The sequence below is a fragment of the Panthera onca genome, chromosome X (genome assembly GCF_046562875.1).
Source record: "Panthera onca isolate mPanOnc1 chromosome X, mPanOnc1 haplotype 2, whole genome shotgun sequence".
Taxonomy (NCBI): Eukaryota; Metazoa; Chordata; class Mammalia; order Carnivora; family Felidae; genus Panthera; species Panthera onca.
The window spans coordinates 4726729-4748243 of record NC_138357.1 but is presented as its reverse complement, the minus strand read 5'-3'; the positions used below and the strand labels follow the sequence as shown (position 1 = coordinate 4748243).

Genomic DNA, 21515 nt, shown 5'->3' with positions numbered 1-21515 from the left:
TTTTGAAGCCGAGGAGTGACATACTCTGGTGTAGATTTCAGTAAGCTCTCTGGCTGCGGTGTGGCCGACAGACTGAAAGGGGAAGGGGTTGAAGCAGAGGGACTAGCAAGTAGGAGACCACTACTGTGGTTATCCAAGGGAGAGAGCATGGTGGCTTAGAGCAGAGGGGTAGAGGACAGGAGATGTGGTCAGATTGTGGATATAATTTGAGGAAAATCCACAGGGTAGAGCCAGTATGGTTTGCTGAAGATTGGTTGTTGGATAGGAGGGAAGAATCAAGATGCCAAGAGTTTTGGCTTGTAGGAAAATGGTGTTGCAGAGATGGAGAAGCCTTTGAATGGAACACAGGAAATTAGGGTCTCAGGTCTGGACATAGTTACGAGATGCCAGTTGTATATCCCAGAGCAGAGGTCAGAGAGGTGGCTGGTTTATATGGGTTTGGAGCTCAGGGGTGTTGTCTGAGGTGGAGACCTGAATTTGGGAGTCATTGGCCTAGAGATAGGGCCTAAATTCAGGGGACAGGAGGAGAACAAAATGCTGGGTGTGTGGAAGAGGGTCTTGCAATGGGAATTGAGCAAGGTGCATTGTCATGATATCAGCCCATGGGAGTGACATGGCTTGGTGAGTGAGTGTGAGAGTGAAGTGAAGTGGGGGGTGGGCTCCAAGGTAGACTCCAGCTTTTGGGTGTGGGGTACCCTGGTAACTGGCTGTGCCCTTCCCTGACTTAGGCAACACAGGGCTGGGAGAATGGGTTGTGTGCTGAGCCACCTGTGCTGGCTTCGACAGGTCGAGTTGGCAGGCTCTCAGGATCAACTAGGACAGATGTCTCATTGGATCATGGGCATCCAGATCTGGGGAATCCAGGTTGGAGAAACAAAGCTGGGCTCTCCCAGGCTGCGAGTGGTTCTTTTTTTTTTTAATTTTTTTTAACGTTTTATTCATTTTTGAGACAGAGGCAGAGCATGAGTGGGGGAGGGGCAGAGAGAGGGGGAGACACAGAATCTGAAGCAGGCTCCAGGCTCTGAGCCGTCAGCACAGAGCCCGATGCAGGGCTCGAAGTCACGGACCGCGAGATCGTGACCTGAGCCCAAGTCAGATGCTTAACCGACTGAGCCACGCAGGCGCCCCTGGGAGTAGTTCTTAATACCAAGAGTGAGGCGGGAGATTGTACAGAGGGATCCTGGCCTGCCTTCTTTGATCTGTTGTCATGACAGACTGTGATTCATACTCTTCTTTGAAGAGTGACTCACAGAGTGGCACCTGGCTCTGCCCGCCAGGTTCAGCCTGGCCCCCAGGGACTGGGGAGCCCTCCCCTGTCTCCTGCATACTGTACTTCATGACAACAGAGCTGCGGTCCTGCAAGAGGATGTGGCTTGCTGAAGGTCGCAGAGATAGCTGGTAACAGGAACAGGACTCAGAGCCAAGCCTGCTGTCTAGCAGCCCAGTGTGCCATGCTGTTTGTGACTGTGTTGGCCAGGACACTTCTGGTTGCGAGTGACAAAATCAAATCACTCTAGCTTGAGCCAAAAGGTCAGATCCTGGCGCACATCACTCCTGTGCACGAGGAAAGATGGCAACGGGCACACTTGAAGCCGGAGCTGCACACAGCGTTGTTGGGACTCCTCCTGTCTTGTCTCTTCTTGTCCTGCTCCTTATCTCTGTGGGTTCCTCAAGGTGCTGGGGGAGAGGAGTAGCCTGCAGCAGTGCCGGGGGTGGATCTGTGCAGCTTGGGATCTGAGAGGAAAGCCTGGGACTGGCCTGGCCTGGGTCACTCCCCTGCAGGTGGGCTCAGGAGGAGCAGGGGGTCAGCCCCCCTCTGCCTCCCGAACAGCATCCTGTGAAGTGGGGAGGGGCGGGCCCCCCATAGTAGATAAGGGTCCTTATCAGAAGGAGGGAAGGATGTTGGGCGGATGGTAGCAACAGGTCACCCACACTGGGTGACCATGCGGGTTCCTGCTGTTAGATTTGCAGTCAGGGATGGGTGCTGGCAGCGTGACAAGAAGAGTGGGACGTAACCAGAAATAAAGGGGACTTAGCCTTTAAAAACGAAACTAAAGGGGTGCCTGGATGGCTCAGGTGGTTAAGCATCTCACTCTTGATCGTGGCGCAGGTCACAATCTCACAGTCATGGGATTGAGCCCTGCTTTGAGCTCTACACTGACAGTGCAGAGCCTGCTTGGGATTCTCTCTCTGCCCCTCCTCTGCTCATGCTGTCCTTTCTCTCATAGTAAATAAATAAACTTTTTCAAAAATGCTAAAAGAAAACTGAAAAAGAAACTAAAATCCCTCCTCTTTCCCTCCTCTCTTCTTTTAAATTGTACTAAATAGGTTCTTGACACATGATAGGAATGTCTGCCCGTTCATTGCATGTTTGAACTTATGTTTGCAGACCCACAGCTAACCACTGGGCTCCCTTAACCAGAGGCTGTAATTTAGATCACTAGTAGAGAACACTGGATATCTTCATTTCACTATTTAGCTTATTTTACATACTGCCTAGGGGTTCCAGTTTTTTCTGTCTTTCTAATACATGAATGTGGGTTTAACTAGTGATGCGATTTTTCCAGGTCTGGAACATTCTTTAGAGTGAAAGCCACCTGCAAGGTAAACTTTCATAAGCATCTTTTGCCCTTCCTTCAGGGCTGCGATGAGGAGCCTCATTCCCTCACGTGATTCCCACACGCTCCTAGTCTGCTTATGTGTTCCTTTAAGTCAGGTGGACACAGCCTGCCCACTTACCAGTCATGGGACCTTGGTCAAACGCTGGAGTCTCACTGTGGTCATCTGTAAGATGGGTCACTGTGAGGCCCAGGTTTCCCTTTAGACCACCATGCAAGTGGAAGATGCCATTTTCCTTGCATCGTCGCGTTGTCATATGGGGCAGTGGCTGGAGTCTGTGGCGCTGGCCTCCGCTTTGCCTTCCGGTTCAGTGAGTTGGGCACTGTTGGCTGCGCCGTGTCCTGGAAGCCTCAGTGAAGCTGGAGCCAGGCCCGCCGCTTTATCAGGCACGTCACCTCTGTGCCTCGGTTTTCTCACCTCAGAAACACGTTAGCTACTCCCGCCTCCGTTTCACACTGTGGTCGTGAGGCTCTGATAGCCCAACAGACCGGAAGAGCCTTCGTGAGCTGTCAGTCACATCATCAACTCTGTTCCCTTAAAAGTCTATTTGAAAAATACAACACCGTAAGATAAATATTTCGCTTTAGAATTAATATTCTGTGTGCATTATGTTAACAATACTCTGTACAATTGTAATATGGTAAAATTCCATTAAATGATAGAGAATGATATGCCTGTCTCACGCCTAGACTCTTAAACTTAGAACAATTGGTTGATTCATTTTAAAATCAACCTGGAACCTAATCTTACTTCCTGGTTGTCAGTATTTCAGTTCTTATATTAAATGTAAAGATAACCAAGTAGTCTGTTTGTTTTCTAAAAAAAGAAATGTACATATATCCCCAGTCACTACTCATTTTTTTTTCACGGAGAGCTGACGTCTTAAAATATTTTAATCACTCTATTTGTTTTAGTCCTACAGGATCACATGTTGAATGGTGTAAACAGCTTATAGCTGCTACAATTTCTAGTCAGATTTCAGGTTCAGTGACATCTGAAAATGTATCCAGAGACTACAAGGTAAGCAGCATTGAGTCCTTAATTCATTTTCAATGTACCAAGAAGCTTTGCATTTTTAATTTCAGTGAAACTTTGGCCCCTTGATGTTCAACAGACATTTGTTTGGGAACAAGGGTGAAAGGTTCTCTGTTGTTAGATCTGAACTTTAGAGGAGAACTTTTACCAGGATCCAGTAGATGTACTCATGGTTTTCAGTTGAATGGAAAAGCTGTCTTTAGATTGCGATCATTCTTCTAAAAAAACCTAGTTCCATTTTGTTATTTTATTACACATTGTATTTTTACCTTTTATTATTACAAAATGCGTCTATTTTCCTCGATGGTATTCTGAATTTCAGAAAACGTCTAATGGACCATATTTCCCAACTTCACAGTTTGTTTCTGTATTTAGGTGTTCCCAGTGGGTATTCAGCACTAACACGTGGTACTGCAATGTAAAAACACTTGCACAACTCCAGACTATTGTATGGGCAGCTTCGTTTTTTAGTCCTTAATTTGGATTCTCTGTTTATTGTAAAGTTAACGGTGATAAGCTCCTTGTCAGCAGAAACAGGGGCTCTTTTTACTCATCAGTACTTCCCCAGCACGATCCTGGAATATAACAGGTGCTCAGTAAATACTTGTTGAATCGATTAACAAATAAAAAATGTATGTGCTCCATCTTTGTTAAGGGTAAGACTAACCTTGTTTTAATGTCAGTCAACGATTAAGCCATGCTTACATTGCAGTAGTGGTGTTTGCTTGAATTGACGTTTCAGTTTCTTATAGTTATCTTTGCCTGCTAATAAAAGGGAATTGATTTTCACAACTATAGGTGAGCTACATTTAGTATCGTGGACTGCCCTCAGTCAACAGTCTCTCAAAATCATGGTCCTTGCCAGGTGCCAAGGCTTACAAACAGTTCAAGAACTACAATAAAGATCCTAATTAATTCTTAATACATGCTCCTTGCTTAAGGGCTCTGGCCTCCGTTCCTCTCCTATCTCATAATGCGCCAAGTGCAGAAAGTGACTCAAGAGGCCATGTAATTGAAATCTGGCTATCCTGCTGTACTTGCTTCATCCAAGCCATCCAGTGCCTTTGATTAGCTCTACCAAAGGGAAGCGGGGCTGCAGATTAGTAGAAGTTGGATAATCTGTTCAGACAGACATACTGTCACTCTCACTAGGTTTCCCTGCTGTCTGGTTTTCATGTTTGTCCACGGTGGAGCAGCTGGAGTTCCTAGTGTTCCAAACCCAGCTGGGCAAACATGCCGTCCCCAGGTGGGAGGAGCATTTGCTGTATCACTGATGCCTGCGTGGCGGATCACTGAGCAGCTGCTGACCCCACCGGTCCCGGTTGCCCTGTTGCCCTGTTGCCCCCATCTTAGCTGAGAAACTGCTCCGCTGACTGGAGAGGCTCAAGAACCCATATTAAAAGAGAATAGCTCTCAGGCCTTGGAATAATTTTCTTTACTGATATTTATGAGTTAACTGTAATGTTTTCATTATGGTTGAATATTTGTTAGTGTTTTGTGGGTTCAATAAAAGATCGCATAGCTCTCTAACCTCTACATTAGTAGATCAGACTGAATCTGTACTTTAACATGAAGCAACTAAGTTTTGTTAATTTTAGTCTATTTACAAATTTTGTGCAGCAGAATTAGCTCACGTTGGAATGGTTTAACAGATGGCATTCAGAAAAAATAAGAGGCTTTTCTATATTTTGTAAGTTGAATTTTAGGTATCTGCATCAGGTCATAGCTAAAGTTTTTTATGAATTATTATAAGAGAACATGTTTTATAATTGTCGTTGTTATATTTGCTCTGTAGCCAAGTCTGCAAAGTCAGTGTTCAATTAATAATTCAGGAGTTGTTTTCTTCCAGAAGAGAGCTTTTTAAGTAATAAAAGTGTAAAGTGTTTCTAAACCACAAGGATAATTTTATGTGCTACTTAGAAAGTAGTTCTTAAAATCAGAGTACCCAAGACGGGCCTCTGGGATACCTCTGGCATGGGAGCCATTGCATGGGGTTTTTCCTGATGGTCCAGCTACAATTCCTTGAGGATCTAATTTTCAGTCGTCAGTCAATAATATTTCAAATTATCTACTGTGCGAATAGCTTATTTGAAATACACACTCAGTATGGGGGTTGATTTATTATAGGTTAAGCTCAGGGTCAGCAATTCAATGGGAGAAGATGTTTATATGAACACTTGGCATCTTGACTTGAAATGCTGATTCTTTTGTGTTGTGGGCTGCTGAGGGTGGGTCTACATCCTCCTCTTCATCAACCCCTGAGCATGCATTGGGCTCTATGATTTTGTAATATTTTTGGGCATATAATCCATTGCAGCCTTAAAACAACCAAATAAGGTAGCTTTTATTATAATCATCATTTAACAGATGAGGAAACCAAGACTCGGAGACATGAAATGACTTGCTTAATATCACATAGTTAGACTTGGGATTTTTTACTAGGATGACTATTCTGTTGATAAGCTAGAGTGAGTTTAAAAAAAAAAAAATTCCCCCTGCCCTGTCCACTGTTTTTCAGAATGTGGCCTTTGGGTTTTCCCATAGCAGCACTCCTTAGGGTGCTTGCAAAAATGCAGCTTCTGTGGTCCCCATCCCACCCAGTGAGTCACAGTCACTGCAGGTGTGGAACCAAGAGCCTCAAATATTTCTTATGTATAGTAACACTAGGTTTCCTAGGTTTATAGCTCTTGAAATTGGTGATGGGACCATGCATCTCAGGAAAATTCCTACATATCTAAATAATTAGCAACTCATGTTAGGTTGTGGAGAATAATTGTTTTATTATTTATATCATAAATTGACAGTAGGCTCAGGGTCAGATCACCCAAACTGTGGTAAGAATATTGCTTTTATCACAAGATAAATTTAGATGGCATGTCCATATGGACATGTTTTCACAGTTATGTAATTATTTTAAATATGTGCTAGAAAAAATAGCACATTACACTTGTGATTTAATGGATGTTATATAGGCAAAGTATGAAAACGGAGTGGACTTAAAGTCACTATAAATGTAAATAATAATATTCGTGTAGGCAATGTATAGATATGGCAAACCAACCTTGTAGAGGCCATATACGAAATGACAGAAGTTTGGGAGACATTGTCCCAGCTGAAAGATTAAATAGCTATTATGTTGGATTGTGGATCAGCTAAATTAATAAATGTGTGCTTTAATACCAAGTCACCCTGAAGACTTGCCTGGCTGTGAAGACTACTAGAGATGTAATAAAATGTTTCGTTTTGTCTCATCCCCCCCCGACCCCCTCTCTGCACCCCGCTACCAACTCAACCCAATTGCTTTTCACTTTTACTGGACTAACAAAGAGTCTCCCTCTTGAATTTGTCAAAGATGTTAAGAACAGGATCTGAATGCAATGTTCCATAGATTAGATGAAATAATACAGTTACAAATTGTGACAAAACTTAATAGTCATCAGTACAAGTGACATCATCATCACCATCACCACCCCTCTCTGCCTCTCCTCGTCCATGTACACACAGTAGCTAGATCTCTTCTGTAAACATTCTGAAGTGAACGGAGAAAATAGAGAGGATCCTGTACTAAGTTTAATCATTTAGCAAGTTAGTACAGTTTAAATTCTGGATCCTAAACAAAAACTTGCAGAAGGGCTTTGGAGGGACGTAAGAAGCAGTGCTTGGGAAAGGCTTCATTATGCTTGAGCTGGGTTTTAGTCAATACTGCTTGAGTACTAATGTATGTGAAGGGAAGCTTGAGCATGATCTTTCAGAATCCATGGCTTCATGATCTGTGTATTAAATCAGAGTTTGCAAATGTCTGCAAGCTAGACAGACATGGGAGGGGGCAGTGCAGAAGTGGAGAGAACAGCATGTCCCCTTAAAAACAATTGAAGAAAAACCTGCTACTGCCTGGTTGAGCACGAGGCCTCTGTTTTGTAACCACTGCCGTGGAAAAGTGCTGTCCTCTCTCTCAGGGTTACTTGAGGGAAAAAATTATTTCTTAAAAATGTCAAGATTTCGTGAGTCAGAGAAAGACGAATACCATATGATTTCACTCATATGTGGAATTTAAGAAACAAAAGAGATGAACGTGGCGGGGGGTGGGGGGAGGACAAAAGAGAGAGGCAAACCATAAAACAGACCCTTAACCATAGAGAACAAACTGGTGGTTGCCAGAGTGGAGGTGGGGGGGGTATGAGTTAAATGAATGATGGGGATTAAGGAACACTTGTGATGAGCACTGGGTGTTGTACGGAAGTGTTGAATCGCTATTATTATACACCTGAAACTAATATTACACTGTTAACTAACAAATTTAAAAACTGAACCCCAAGATTTCAGCTTCTGCTTCTGGAAAGACAGAGCAAATGTATTTTTTCTTATTCTTCCTGCTAAGTACAACCAAAAGCTGTAGATATTTGCTATACAATAAACATAAGAGTGCCCTGAGAGGTAGAAGAAGGCAGACTGGTTAGGGACCCAGGAATGACACGATGGTGAGTCCCTGGGTTCTGTTTCTGCCACGGATGTCCCAGACTTGTTGCTGAAGAAGCCAGCAACCCAGAAATGCCAGTGGGCACAGACAACAAAAGCCTACTCTCTCAAGCCAAAGGACCAGGAAGGAGACAGCTTCGCAGAAAGAAAACTTTTAAACACTAACCACTGTACTCCAGCCAGACACCACAGAAAAAGTTGTGGCCCCACACCCACCCTGCCAACAAGGCCAAGTCAGGAGCCTAGAATTCCCACCCTTGCCAGGCTGCAATGAGGCACACTAGACTCCTGCGGTGGTAATGTCAGAAGAAGCCCAATGGAGAGTCAGACGTTCACCGCCGCCCATCGGTAAGGAGGCTGTGCCTCCCCTGTGCTGTTAGTGGAGGCCGTGTCAGGGGCAGTAACCAGGTATCCCTGCCACTGCCAGCCGGGTATCCATGGAAGCCTGAGAAGGGGCTGGAACTCTTGCACTGACCCAGCAGGAGCCAGGAATCCCCCATCTGGTGTCAGCAGAGGCTCACTGGGGAACCTGGACTTCTGTCCCTACCTGGCTATAATGACGTGGTCCCCCCGCTTCTGCTGGAGCAGTGTCACAGAAAGCGAGCTAAAACCGATGGTTTAAATAAGACCCAAACTATGAAAAAAGAGAATCAATAGGTGGCAAAACTGAGATGACAGGTGCTAGAATTATGTGAAAATGATTTTATTAAATGTTTATTTGAGAGAGAGCCTGAGCAGGTGAGGAGAAGAAAGAGAGGGAGAGAGAGAATCCCAAGCAAGTTCTGTGCCATCAGCATGGAGCCCGACGCGGAGCTTGAACCCACAAACTGTGAGATCATGACCTGAGCCACAGTCAAGAGTCGGACACTTAACCGACTGAGCCACCCAGGTGCCCCTGAAAATTATTTTAAAGATGCCATCATAAAGTTACTTCAGTAAACAATTACAAATATGCTTGAAACAATGGAAACATAGTGAAAGAAAAGAAATAGTTTCAGCAAAGGAAAAGGAGATAGAAGAAGAACCAAATGGGAATTTTAAAACTGAGAAATACAATAACGAAAATTAAAAAAACCCTCAATGAATGGGTTCAATAGAAGAGAGAGGACAGAGAAAAGAATTGGATGGGTCTTAAGGGAATTAACACTGAGCCAAAAATGCTACTCACTAAAGGTCACGTACTATATAATTCCATTTATGTAACAGTCTTCAAATGAGAAAATTATAGTCATGAACAGATTAGTGGTTGCCAGGGGGTAAGAAGGGGAGGGGTGGTGAGGGAAGTAGATGTGGCTATAAAAGGGCAACAGTAGGGGTCCTCCTGGTGATGAAATTGTTCTGCATCTGAATTGTATCCGTGTCAACTTCCTGGTTCTGCCATTGTTCTATACTCCCAATATGCTGCCATTGGGAACATTGAGTGACATGGCACATGGAATCTGTTATTTCTTACAACTGTATGTGAGTCTACAGTTATCTCAAAATTAAAATTTAAGTTTTAAAAAATCAATATTTTTGCAGACTGCTGAATGATTCTATATTGCATGTAAAATAATTTTGATTAATATGTATAACAACTCATGATATGTCAGAAGTATTATTTAAGTGAAACATAAAGTTATGTTAGTAAAGATCTTAGAATTTGGTTGGTGAAAGGATATCGGCAATTATCCTTGTACTGGTTCATGTTTCATCGAGGATGGAATTGGACCGCTCCTTCATCACGTTTCCTGGAGGGCTTTAGAGAGTGGAAAGTGATGGTTTCAGGTTAGAGTTTGACAAAGGGCGCCAGGCAGGGTTCAGGTGTGGCTAGTTTCCCAAACACCAGAGTTGTATTTTGATGACTAAAGATCTTTTTATTAGCCTGGCGATGCCTGGGTTGCTCAGTTGGTTAAGCATCTGACTCTTGATTTCTGCTCAGGTCATGATCTCGTGGTTCCTGGGATCGAGCCCTGAGATGTGGTGAGAGGAGTGAGGAGGGCAGAGCAGGACATTCAGGGCGTTAAGCTTTGAGGGCCTTTGTCAGCCTCCTTCAGAAGGGGAACAGGTCTAGGTGGGGCCCTATTGAGGTTAAGAACATGGGAGGTAAAACCAACCAGCCTGGGTTTGAATTCCTACTCTTGTGTTGCCGGCCCTGTGACATTGGGTAAGTTACTTAACCGCTTGCTGCCTCGGTTTCCTCATTTGTCACATGGGGATAATAGTATCTCCTCAGTGGCTGGGAGGGTTGGGAGGGTTGAGATAACACGTGTAAAGCATTTAGCACAGCACCTGGCGTACGGTGGACCCTCAACTGCTTGTTGGTATTTATATCACTGGCACTGGCTGTGTTTGAAAACTTCCTGAAATACTTCCACGCTGTTGGAGATTTAGGGGTGTCACCTATTATGAAGAATTAAGATGGGAGCCAAGCAGAGATCGACACAGTAATTGATCAAAGCTGGCTTAGAGGGCCTGGCTTAGGGGCGAGGCCACAGCGTGCCCCGAGCTCAACACAGTCACCCAGAGGCAGCTGCGGACACCTGGGGCCTCTTCCTCAGGGCAGGGCTCACACGGGCCAACTCGCCACCAGCCAGGGAGGCCAGGCGGTACCCTCCTGGCGGACTGGTGCACAGAGCCCAGAGAGCCCAGAGGGTCAAAGAGGAGCACACCGGCTCCCTTATCAAGAGTGGGTGGTCAGCGGGACCCCTCACCTCTCTGGTGAGGAGTGTCCCAAAGGAAGACTTGAAAAGAATCTGAGGGCAGAGGGAGTTTAAGCCCCGGTGTAAACTTTTATACAAATTTAAATCTTGGGGCTCATCTGTGGAAACATTCACTGTTTCCCTCTCTGCTACTCACCCTATACGCTTTGAGCCCTTTTGATGCCAGATGTGTGGGTTTTTTCCCCACACTGGCCAATTCAACACCAGCCGGGTGTCCTACGGTTCAGTTCAGTTCTGACACCAACTGGGAGTAAGTATAGACCCCACAGCTTAAGGTGTCAGTCCCACTAGATCGTCCCTCACTTCAGACACCAAATGAAAGTAGTGGGCCCCTGGGTTCCCCACGACTTCTGCCCAGCTTTGCTACAAATTGGCAGTCCCCAGGACCCCCCTCCTTGATTTTGCTCGTTGGCCAGAACAGCTCACAGAGCTCAGGGAAACACTAAATTAGGCTTACCACCTTATTACAGGACATGACAAAGGAGGCAGATGGACAGCCAGATGAAGAGCTACATAGGGCAGGGTCTGGGAGGGTCCTGAGTGCAGGAGCTTCTGTCCCCGTGGACTTGGGATGCACCTCTCTCATGAGTATTTGTGTATGATGTAGCTTCTGTTGAAGGAAAAACAATACAAGAACTAAAAATTAAAGTGTCCATCAGCAGAGATGGGGAGGTGAGGTAGGAGTTTGAGAAAGTATTTTCTCACCTTTTAGAGTGGGAGGTCAACAGAAACTGAAGTCAAAATATGAAGAATTAGAGGTGTCACCATATTTACAGTTATGGAGGCATCCATCAGAGTGAAAAATCGGTCCAGTTAAATATGGTTATCACTAGGGCATGAATATGCTCAGAGAGGGGAGACTTTCTTTTGAGTTTTTATTGCTACCTGTGCCCCATTTTGAGTTGTATAGAAACATAAGCATGTATTTTCTTGATTTTGTACTTTCTTGAGGTGTAATTCACATTCTTAAGTATATGATTTGATATGTTTTGATAGGTACACACTTGTGAAACTATCGCTGCAATTAAGAGGATAAATATATCTATCGCCCCCTCCTCCAAAAAAAGCCAGATTTAGGTTTTTTTAAATATAGTCTATATTTAGGAATTTATGGGCTTTAATTCTCTTTGGGCTACAGCATGACTTAATTTAGAACCTTTTTTTACTTCAAGGGGTATTCTAATGATGATACAGTGATGTTTTTTGAAGTCTGTAGTGTTGTATTCCTGTCATCTTCTTACATATCCTAAGTAAAACCTATAAAGGTAATAAGAACCTCTGGTGATTTTTTTTTTTTTTAATCTGTTTCCCATAGCACATCTAGTGGTTAGATGGTGGGATTACAGACTTTGGATTGGGGAATAGACACCCAAGTCTTCCTTGCTTTCCAAAGGCTCCTCTGTTCTCGGAGGTGTTTACTCCAGCCAGAGCTTCCCGAATGCATACACTGCACGCTCGAGTAGGAGTCACAGGCTAGGGTGTAGGAATAACATGCCTCCATTTAGTAAAGCTTGGCTTCTCCTCCCCTTCCCTCCCCCCTGCCCTCCCAGCACTTCCTCCCACCTGCAGCTGCCGCCTCCCCATGCAGTGGGAGTTAGGGTGAGAGGTGGGCACATCAGGGAGTTTCACTTTGGAGTCCGGAGTGCGAGTTGGAAACAGAATTTCTGTAGAAACCAGCCTAAGATTTATGGTTTACTACGTTTCATGATGCCATTAGTGCCAACAGCTGAGCTGTGCTCTGGGTCAAATGTGGGGGCTTTTGTGGTTTTTGGGTTCCCTTTTGTTTTGTTTCTGTGGGCTGGTCTGGGAGCAGAACCGCCGTTTTGTATCATTGTTTCTATGGGGAAAATGCCTTCAGTGTTCCAAACAGACACACAAGTGAACTTTTGAAACACCGCCTGTTCGCAGGCTTATAATGGTACTTGCCCGAAGGGGTTTGTGTTTAAAATAATGTAGTTTGTCTTTGCCTAAGAGTAATACGTTTCTCCAAATCAGAGACTTGCCTGAGAACTCTGGGACAAATGTGTTCAGATTGATTTGATACCGAATGAAACTTGGAGGGCGATATGTGTTAGGATTGATCCATTTGGTTTAGTTAGCGGATTATCATGTTCCATCGGGATGGGCTGCTGAGTTTAACAGCATCTTTCACAGGTCAGTGGGAATGTGCCCGTGATGACGATGTTCTGTATTTTAACTAACAGGTTTTCAGGAGGCCTGATATAAGGGTAAGGATATGGGGCTTTCCGCACATGGGCCTCCTACTTGTGTGTCTTTGTGCTTGATCAAACACTCAGTCTATTTAGTGCTCTTTACCTTCTCACTGGGTTTATGAGTCACTCAGATCAACTTGCGCTGCTGTGTCATAGCTTTAAGTGTTCACTAGAAACGCTTTATTCGTCACAGTGTTTTTACGTGCAATAAACGCCAGTGTTTGTGAGGGCAGGGTGCCAAAGTTGTCGCCGGCGTGCAGTACTGACTTTTGTTGGGTTACATGAATTCTGACTGAATGGATATTCATGGCAGGGGCTTCTGTGACCAGGCCTTCAGAGTCCTCTTTTTACCTTGTTTGCCATGTAACTCATGCTAAAGAACTTAACAACAACAACAGAGTGCTCATTTGCTGTCCATCCTAAGTCAGATTTCAAGTCACCTTGCCGTGTGCATGCTGAATCAAAGGAACGCAAGTACTCGTCTCCAGAATAAATTTAGGGGAACCAGTGCCAACGAGTAGTTCTTAAAATACAGATGTAGCTGTTACGGACACTGGATTACAGCCTATATTTTCCTCATGACTTTCCTTCCCTTTATTTCAGAATATTCATAAAGCAAGACAAAGATTGGTAATGTGCATGCATTTGAAACTGAGTATCAGATGTTGAAAACTAACCTATTTCCATTCAGTGAAAATAACGTGGATTTTAACAGAATAATTTAATGACTTGAGTTTAAAAATGTTAATCTTAAGACAAGCCAATGAAACCGTACAAACACAAGCAGGTTAAGTCAAATTCTTGTTATCCTAGTTGGTGTAGCTTTGTTTAATCTTGTTTTTCATCATGTTTTCCTTTGCTCGTGGGAATCATTTTCTTTCACTGATTCACGTTGTTAAATATTCGTCTTTGGCTTTCCGTTTGCATGGACTTTGAACTACTGTGTGGTTTTTGGTTATTCAGTCATTCGTTTTTCTGTTTTCAAAAAAATTTTATCAAAGAATGATTGCTTTTTCTTTGCATGTAAAAAGATGGAAGTTTCAAAAAACATTGCGTTTTAAAAATTACCCTGCTTTGAAGGGTAGCAGTAACAACTGTGTACTAAATTCAGTCTGATGATAAATGTATTAAGTAGCTATTTTAGTGTATGGACAAAAATGAAAGGTGAGAAACAGTAACTCTTTTAAAGCTTAGCTACTTCCTTACTGATTGCCTTTTAAAGAAATGCAGTCACGGGAGCCCAAGTTTCCTGAAGAAAAAAGTATCATATTAATATTTTCAGCCTCAGAGAGTTGATAAAACTTTTAAAAGGGATTATAGTCTTGTCGTCTTTGGCATTTATAGGCTTTCTGCCACCTGCTGAACCAGCAGTCCAGCCTTTAAAGTTTCCAAAGCAAATTGCTTCTATAGAGTAGTTAAATTAAGCACAGTATACCTTTAAAGGGATTGGAAAACACTGAAATAAAGATATGTGACCTTTTAGCTGTCTCTTGGAAGCACATTGATACTGTAACTAGAAATATTTAAGGTGGTATGATTCATAAAGCACAGTATTTATTTAGCGGTAATTAACAGATCCCATGTGTATGTATGTCTCCAGCATGTACCATGTGCATGTGCATGCGTGTGGAAAGCTCGTTAATACTAGTGCAGTTGAGCCTTGAACAGTAGTTCTTTAGTGTACATGAATACTTACTGTGTTTAAAATATATGTCTATGAACTGCCTCTGTATTTTGGCTTGGTTTTGTCCTTTACTTGGTTACAATGGTATGCTTTATTTTCTCCAAGCATATTATGTGTCTGTTATTTTGTTTCTTTGCCATATGCTGTAGTATTGCTTGATTTTTTTTTTTAATTTTTTTTTTAACGTTTATTTATTTTTGAGACAGAGAGAGACAGAGCATGAATGGGGGAGGGTCAGAGAGAGAGACACAGAATCTGAAACAGGCTCCAGGCTCTGAGCAGTCAGCACAGAGCCCGACGCGGGGCTCGAACTCACGGACCGCGAGATCGTGACCTGAGCCGAAGTCGGACGCCCAACCGACTGAGCCACCCAGGCGCCCCAGTATTGCTTGATTTTAAAAAGACAGTGCCTTCTTTGAAATCCATGATGTTTGTTTGCTTTTCATTTTTCCACCCCAACACAAACACAGAATAGATACTGCATTTTAGGCTGAGGATGCTATTTCCTTAACTCCAAGGGGGAAAATGTGATTTGCAAAGCCGTGAAAGGTGTGTCGACTTTTACATGCTTACTGTCTCTTTAAAAAAGAACTTCTGTCCTTTCACCTGTCTGTTTGCACGTGTTTCTCTTTCTCCTCTTTGCCTTTTCTTGTCCATGCACCTGGTGCTGTGCAGGAGATTCAGGAAGAACACAATGGCTACCCTTCTGAAGCTGAAGCTGATCAGGTGGCAAGTTCTACGTGTTCATCTGTTCGTAGCTACAGATCGTGTACTTAGAAGCCATTTCATACTAGATTTCTAGATGAAAAGCAAATGCTTTTACCACTATAGCAGTGCCCTCCTGTCCGAGTTTGGTAGATTCCATTATGACATTATTTGCAAAAATTGGTTTATCCAACATTTTGTCAACCAGAAATTTGTTCATTTGTGCTTTTTGGTCTTCCCAGGTAGGATTAGCCATGAGGTAGTGAGCAGTCACGACAGGGTTCAGAAATGCCTCTACAAAGATTGAGAGGGGACAGATGCATATGCTTAGGGTGCTCCTTGAGGATGTAGACGTTGCTTTATTCACATTCGCAAGGTCCGTGCCCAACATGATACCTGGCATCTTACAAGTATTTGTGGAGCGAGTCCATATAGTTTGTATTTATTAATCAGAAGAAGAAATCATGCATCAAGTATTCTTGAGTGCTTACTCTTTGCTCAGTGCCTTTAGACTCTCTGGAGGCTTTGAAAGCAGCACAGCTTTCTCCAGAGTTTATGTCGCATCTCGATACATGAAAGTGCTAGAAGAGCAGCTCCAGGGAAGCATGGCCAGCCACTCCCACACCTCCCATGCTCAGCTGTGCCTTTGCCCAGCCCACCCTTCTTTGGTGACCCTGGAAGCACCTTGAAGTGCCTGATTTGGAAACCACTGCTTTTGGCGTGCAGCCACTTGCAGACACTGCCCACCCAGCAGCCTACACTCACGATGAGGAAGGTGGTAGAGGAGCCGGGCCATTCGGAGGCAGGGTCCTCGGGGACGAACTCAGGGAGCTGGTGGGCCTTCCGCTGCACTTTCAGGGTCACTGGAACAGGAAATTCTTCAGCTGGGCAACACTTGGAGCAAAGACACCAAGAGGCCCGGGTGTGTGCGTGAGATCAAATTTTGTCCACAATATTCCATTCTCTGATTATACTGTACATGGGTTGGATAAATCAAGGGTCAAATCATGTCTTGTGCAACTTCGTAGTTGCAGTCAAAGCTTAATATAACACCAGTGTGAGTCCCATTTCCTAACACCAGCGTTATAAAGGGAATCTACTGTACTCACAAAATCATGAGCCTTTAAAAACTATTCTTCTCTTGAATTCCTATGCTGAAGCTAAATGTGTTTCCTGTACAAAATAAACCTTTTATGAGAAAATCAGAAGCAGTGGGATCATTTGTTTTGTTCTGATAGGTGCTTTTCCATCATTATAAAGCATGTCCCAGATTTAATTCCTGTGAGTGAGAGGTCTGTCTCACTCTGTCTCACCAGCCCGTTCATGCCTCACAGAAATAACACAGGTATTTCAAGCTGAATCTATCATGACTGTAGAAGAGAGGAGACGTGGCCTCTATCTTGAGAGCCTAGTACATTCTCAAAATGCTCCCAGTCACCGGTGTGTCCCATCTGCAACATTTTAGTAGCTAGTCCTGGGTTGAGGACTTTAAGGTATTTGATATGGCTCGTTATAAAGCTTAATGTGAATCACATCTCCCCACACCCCGGACCGCCCCCCCTCCCATTCCAGGTTCAGTTGATTAGAACATCTTGCTTTAGTACATATATTTCAAAATAACCTATCCTCACTTATTTTTAAATATAAGTTAAGGAATTTAGGTTTATAGTTGATAATATTTAGCCTTTAAAATAACCTTTAATAGTGTAATATTTGAAGTAACTTTAAACTTAGATATTGATTGAACTAGTTTTCTCACTTTGTAACTGTCATAAAATTAGTCGCTGGTTCAGACAAGAGAAAGCAGACTTTCAAATTAAGGCTTCTGTTAAGATTGGTGATGCTGTTAGCATTTCTAAAACTGGGCATTTAAAAGTATAAATATTGGCTAATGCTTTATTGCATAAAAGATGTTTCCAAATTGGGCGTCAGTATAAAAATGATTCCATTAACAATTCTCCATTTAACCTTTAACAGTTCTCTATGTCCCTAAAAGTTTTGGCTGACACTGTTTTAAAAACCAATCCAGACTAAAAAATTGAACTGAATAAAATTGTTTGGAGGTAACAGTGACCCTCAATTTGTATTTTAACTGTGTGTCTTAATAAGGAGGATGGACCATGTCATTTTGTGCCCTCCCTATAGGACAGACATACCCTGATCAACAGTTAGCATTGAATCTGCTTTTTATGTTTTGCCTTTTTTCCTTTCTTTGTTTTATAAAACAATGATAAAACTACGATGTATAGGGTTTTTAAATTGACCTTTAAGTCCCATTAATAAGACATATTGAAATATTCTTATAACTATGCAAATCATGGTTGTTTTGAATTTCCAATAATTTAGAATTATAAAAGATATTCATTTTAAAAATTTTACTTCACAAAATTGTGCTGAAAATTTAGTATTGTCTGACCTGTTTTCCGTTGAACACTAGTGGCCTCCCGATGTTAACAGTATTTTTTCGCGAAAGCAGCCCCTGATCAAATAGGTACTGGAAATGCCGCATACTCTAGTGCCCTCTTGCCGATTCGGTGTGCATTAACATGCTAAAGACTTGTCTCACTAAAATAAAAAATTAAAAAAAACACAGTTTAGCTTTTCTTTAACCCAGTATTACCTAAACTTGGAAGAAAACAAAAAAGACTACACCTCCTGGGAATTTAATGCTCTATGAAACACGGCTTGGGAATTGCTGAGGTTTTGAACACCTTATTCTTATTCGTGACACATTGTGTCAGAGATGCTAAGGAGAAAGTAACCAGTTTCCTTGGCAGCATCTCATGGGGTGGCAGTAACTTGGAATAGGCCCCTCAGGCTCCTGTCCATAGCTTTGTAGTTCGAACACCATTTTCTCAGTTCCCCTGAGCCATCCAGCACCATCCGAGCACACTCACAAGAAACTGGCTAGTTGGGCAGCAGGGCCAATCTGGACATTTGGGAATATGGGCGTGTATCTCTGCAGCCATCCCAGACAGCATTTTCCCAGTATCATTGTAGCCAGGAAGCCTAATAAGTCATTAGCGATTTGCTTGGTGAGCATGGAATCCACGCAGAGGGCATTGATTCCAGAAAAGGCTGATGGACACACCCTGCTCCACAGTAGTGATGGGCATCCTCTTGTCTGCCAGATGGGAGCATGCGCTCACAGCCTGGATGGGACACACACTGACAAGCCCACTCGCCACCCCCCACCCCCACGCTTTGTGCACACACACGGGTAGCTGAGCTGCAGCACGGAAGCCCAGGGCTTTCCTTAATGTTACTGCCATGAGACCCCCTCCCTGGTTAAAGATCAGATTTCAGAGTTTCTCACACTAGATAGTGCTCATAGGCTGGGTGGGGAATGTCTACAGCTAGCTAAGCACCTACATCTAATGTTGACTTCATTTGTGTTAGTTTCATGCTCAGAAGGTAACCTTTTTCTGACCTTATTTCCAAATTCTGGAGGCACCTTATGATAGCTGTCTGTGTAGTGATTACAGTATCTATCTGTCATGTCAAGCCATTTCTGTATTAATGCTTTCTAACTGTGAATTAAATATGTGTAACAATTTGCTAGAATATGCAGCATGGTGTCCTGTGATGCTGAGCTTTGAGATTGTCTTGTAAGGGGAGGGGGCGTCCATTTTGCACGCTTCTATAGCCACGTAGCAAGAGCACAGAACGCCGCAATTCTTCCGGGTATACAGCAGGAAAGTGAGATTTACTCCTGTTTGGTTTTTTGCCAGGCTCTAAGAGATGGAAATAAACTGGCACAGATGGAAGAAGCGCCACTTTTTCCAGGAGAATCAATCAAGGCCACTGGTAAGTATAATGAGTACACTTTGCTTATAGGGAGCCATAAAATGAAATGGCACTTGTGAGCACGGGTGATGTATATGCTGGAGATCAGCCAAACCAATTTAATTAGAGGACAAAGGGACTAGGTCTATTCATTCTTATTAATGTCTTCATGACCTGAAGAGAGAGAAGACTATATAGGACTACTATAAGTTCCAACTGAGTGTGAACCGAAGGCTGATTAGACGCCGACTGTAAAGTAATGGTTTGTTGCAGTCCTTCACTGTAAGGAAAATATGTTGACAGAAGATCCATATCCTATTTTAATAAAGTTTTGAGAAGTCGGCAGAGCAATTTCAGTGGCTTATGAGATTCCAGAAAGTACAGTTTGATCACAAGGAAAAGAGGGTGTGTTGCCACCCCGCGTTGTTACAACTGTAACTTTAACTGTTTAACAGTTTAACAACCCAGTGCACCGTGCCGTGGGTGCGAGGGAGGGCGGGGGAGGGCGGCTGGTCACGACCTGGTCACCTCATGATGGCCGGGGTGGGTTGGATAGTCTAGTTGCCACGCCGAGTGTTCCCTTCTTTCCTCATGGTGCCCTCCCAGAGACTGTGCTCAGTCTCAGAGTATAATCGTCTTGTGTCAAGAACGTCTGAGTAGCTGGGCTCTCCTACCAGGACCTCCAAACAATACTGCTGCTGAGTATCCTGGTCTGTGTCTCCAGACCCTGCTTATCCCATCCCATCCATGGTTTGGAAACTCTTGTCTTTAGCTTCTGGAACTTCTGGCCTCTCTGTTCCTTCTCTGGGAGTTCCTGTAGTCCTGCCTCCACACTGCTTTAGTAATGATCTGACTAAAATGCAGAGCTCATTACATCATGCCTCTCCTTCTCTAGACAGCAAAGCACACAGATTTCAAATATACAACATGAAGAGTTTTGACACATTATACACCTGGGAAACCATCATCACAGTCAACATAATGAACATATCCATCACCCCCAGAAGTTTCCTCGGGCCCTTTATAATCCCTGCCTCCCACTCCATCTCCCCCATCCCAAGCACTGTAGACTGTATTTTTTACGGTTTTATAGAAATGTAATCATTGAGTATTTTCTTCTTTTGTCGAGTTTTTTCCACTCAGCATAATTAGTTTGATATTCTTCCACATTGTGGCAAGGGTCAACACTCATTCCTCTTTACTGCCAAACAGTGTCCTATTGTGTGGCTACACGACAGTTTGCTTATCCAGTCATCTATTGGTAGATATTTGGGCTGTTTCTACTTGGCGGCTGTTACGGATAAAGCTGCTGTGAACCTTCATGAATAAGTCTTCTCTGGCCTCATGTGCTATCATCCTTGCTGCATGCTTTGACCCAGCCCCGCTAACCTCCAACAACTCTGTGCTCTCTTCTTGTTCCCTCCCTTTGCCCCATCCCTCCTCACCCCCCTCCTTCCCTACTGATCTGAGTGGATCCTTTTCTGAGCTCTTACTGTGTCCACAGGGTTATGATAGCATTTGTGAGGCTATAGTATAATGGTGATTTTTTTGTGTAGTGCCTCTCCTAGGGCTTGGCTGTTTGTAAGCAGCGACTCTGCCCGCTTTGCCCTCTAAGCCCAACAACAGGCGCTGCTTGTTAGATACTGAGCTGTGGAAAAGTCTAATGGAAGTGTTTTGAGAATCTGGCTGGATGACAACTTTAGTGCCTTTAAAGGTCCCACCGAAACTCCTATGTAGCCGTGTACGCCCCTGTTATTCCTGTGGAGTGGCACTTAGAGAAGATGGTGAGAATGTGGTACCTCTGGGACAGGTGTGACCTTCCAAAAACCCGCAGGAATCCAGTATGTTGTTGAGAGTGATGCTAAATATGTTGGGATCAACAATAAGAAAACTCGACATGGAAGCTGATAAGTAATTTGAGGCAAAGAAGCCATTTTCCAGTCCACTGATGCGGTTCTAGTTTTTGTCATCTGTAAAACAGTTTCCTTTGCAGGTGCATTAGCTCTCAGTAGCAGTAATTTATGAAACAGCAGCCCAGGGTCTTCAGAGTTTAATTAATGTGTTTTTGAATATGATGAATTTATCACTCAGGGAAAATGTTAACTACCTGGAGAACAATGACAAAATGTAACTTATTTTGAGGCCCTTTACTTAAGGGCCTCCCTAATAAACAAATCAGAATTTTGTTTTACAAAATGAAATTTTCTTTCTTTCTTTTTTTTTTTTTAAACATTTATTTATTTTTGAGACAGAGAGAGACAGAGCATGAACGGGGGAGGGTCAGAGAGAGGGAGA

General features: G+C 43.4%; 1 protein-coding gene across 9 annotated transcripts in view; it reads left to right on the top strand.

The window, feature by feature from the left end:
* MTMR1 (myotubularin related protein 1) overlaps window positions 1–21515 on the top strand; it is a 64102-nt gene that overhangs the window by 2816 nt on the left and 39771 nt on the right. The window contains exons 2-6 of one of the 9 annotated variants that reach the window (XM_081792377.1): window positions 3534–3639; window positions 13037–13060; window positions 13649–13675; window positions 15405–15455; window positions 19166–19241. In XM_081792377.1, coding sequence (XP_081648503.1) covers window positions 3534–3639; window positions 13037–13060; window positions 13649–13675; window positions 15405–15455; window positions 19166–19241 — 284 coding nt within the window. Of the gene's footprint in view, window positions 1–3533; window positions 3640–13036; window positions 13061–13648; window positions 13676–13702; window positions 13833–15404; window positions 15456–17902; window positions 17926–19165; window positions 19242–21515 lie in introns of those variants that run through there. The other 8 variants (XM_081792378.1, XM_081792379.1, XM_081792380.1 and 5 more) reach the window with 8 other exon arrangements.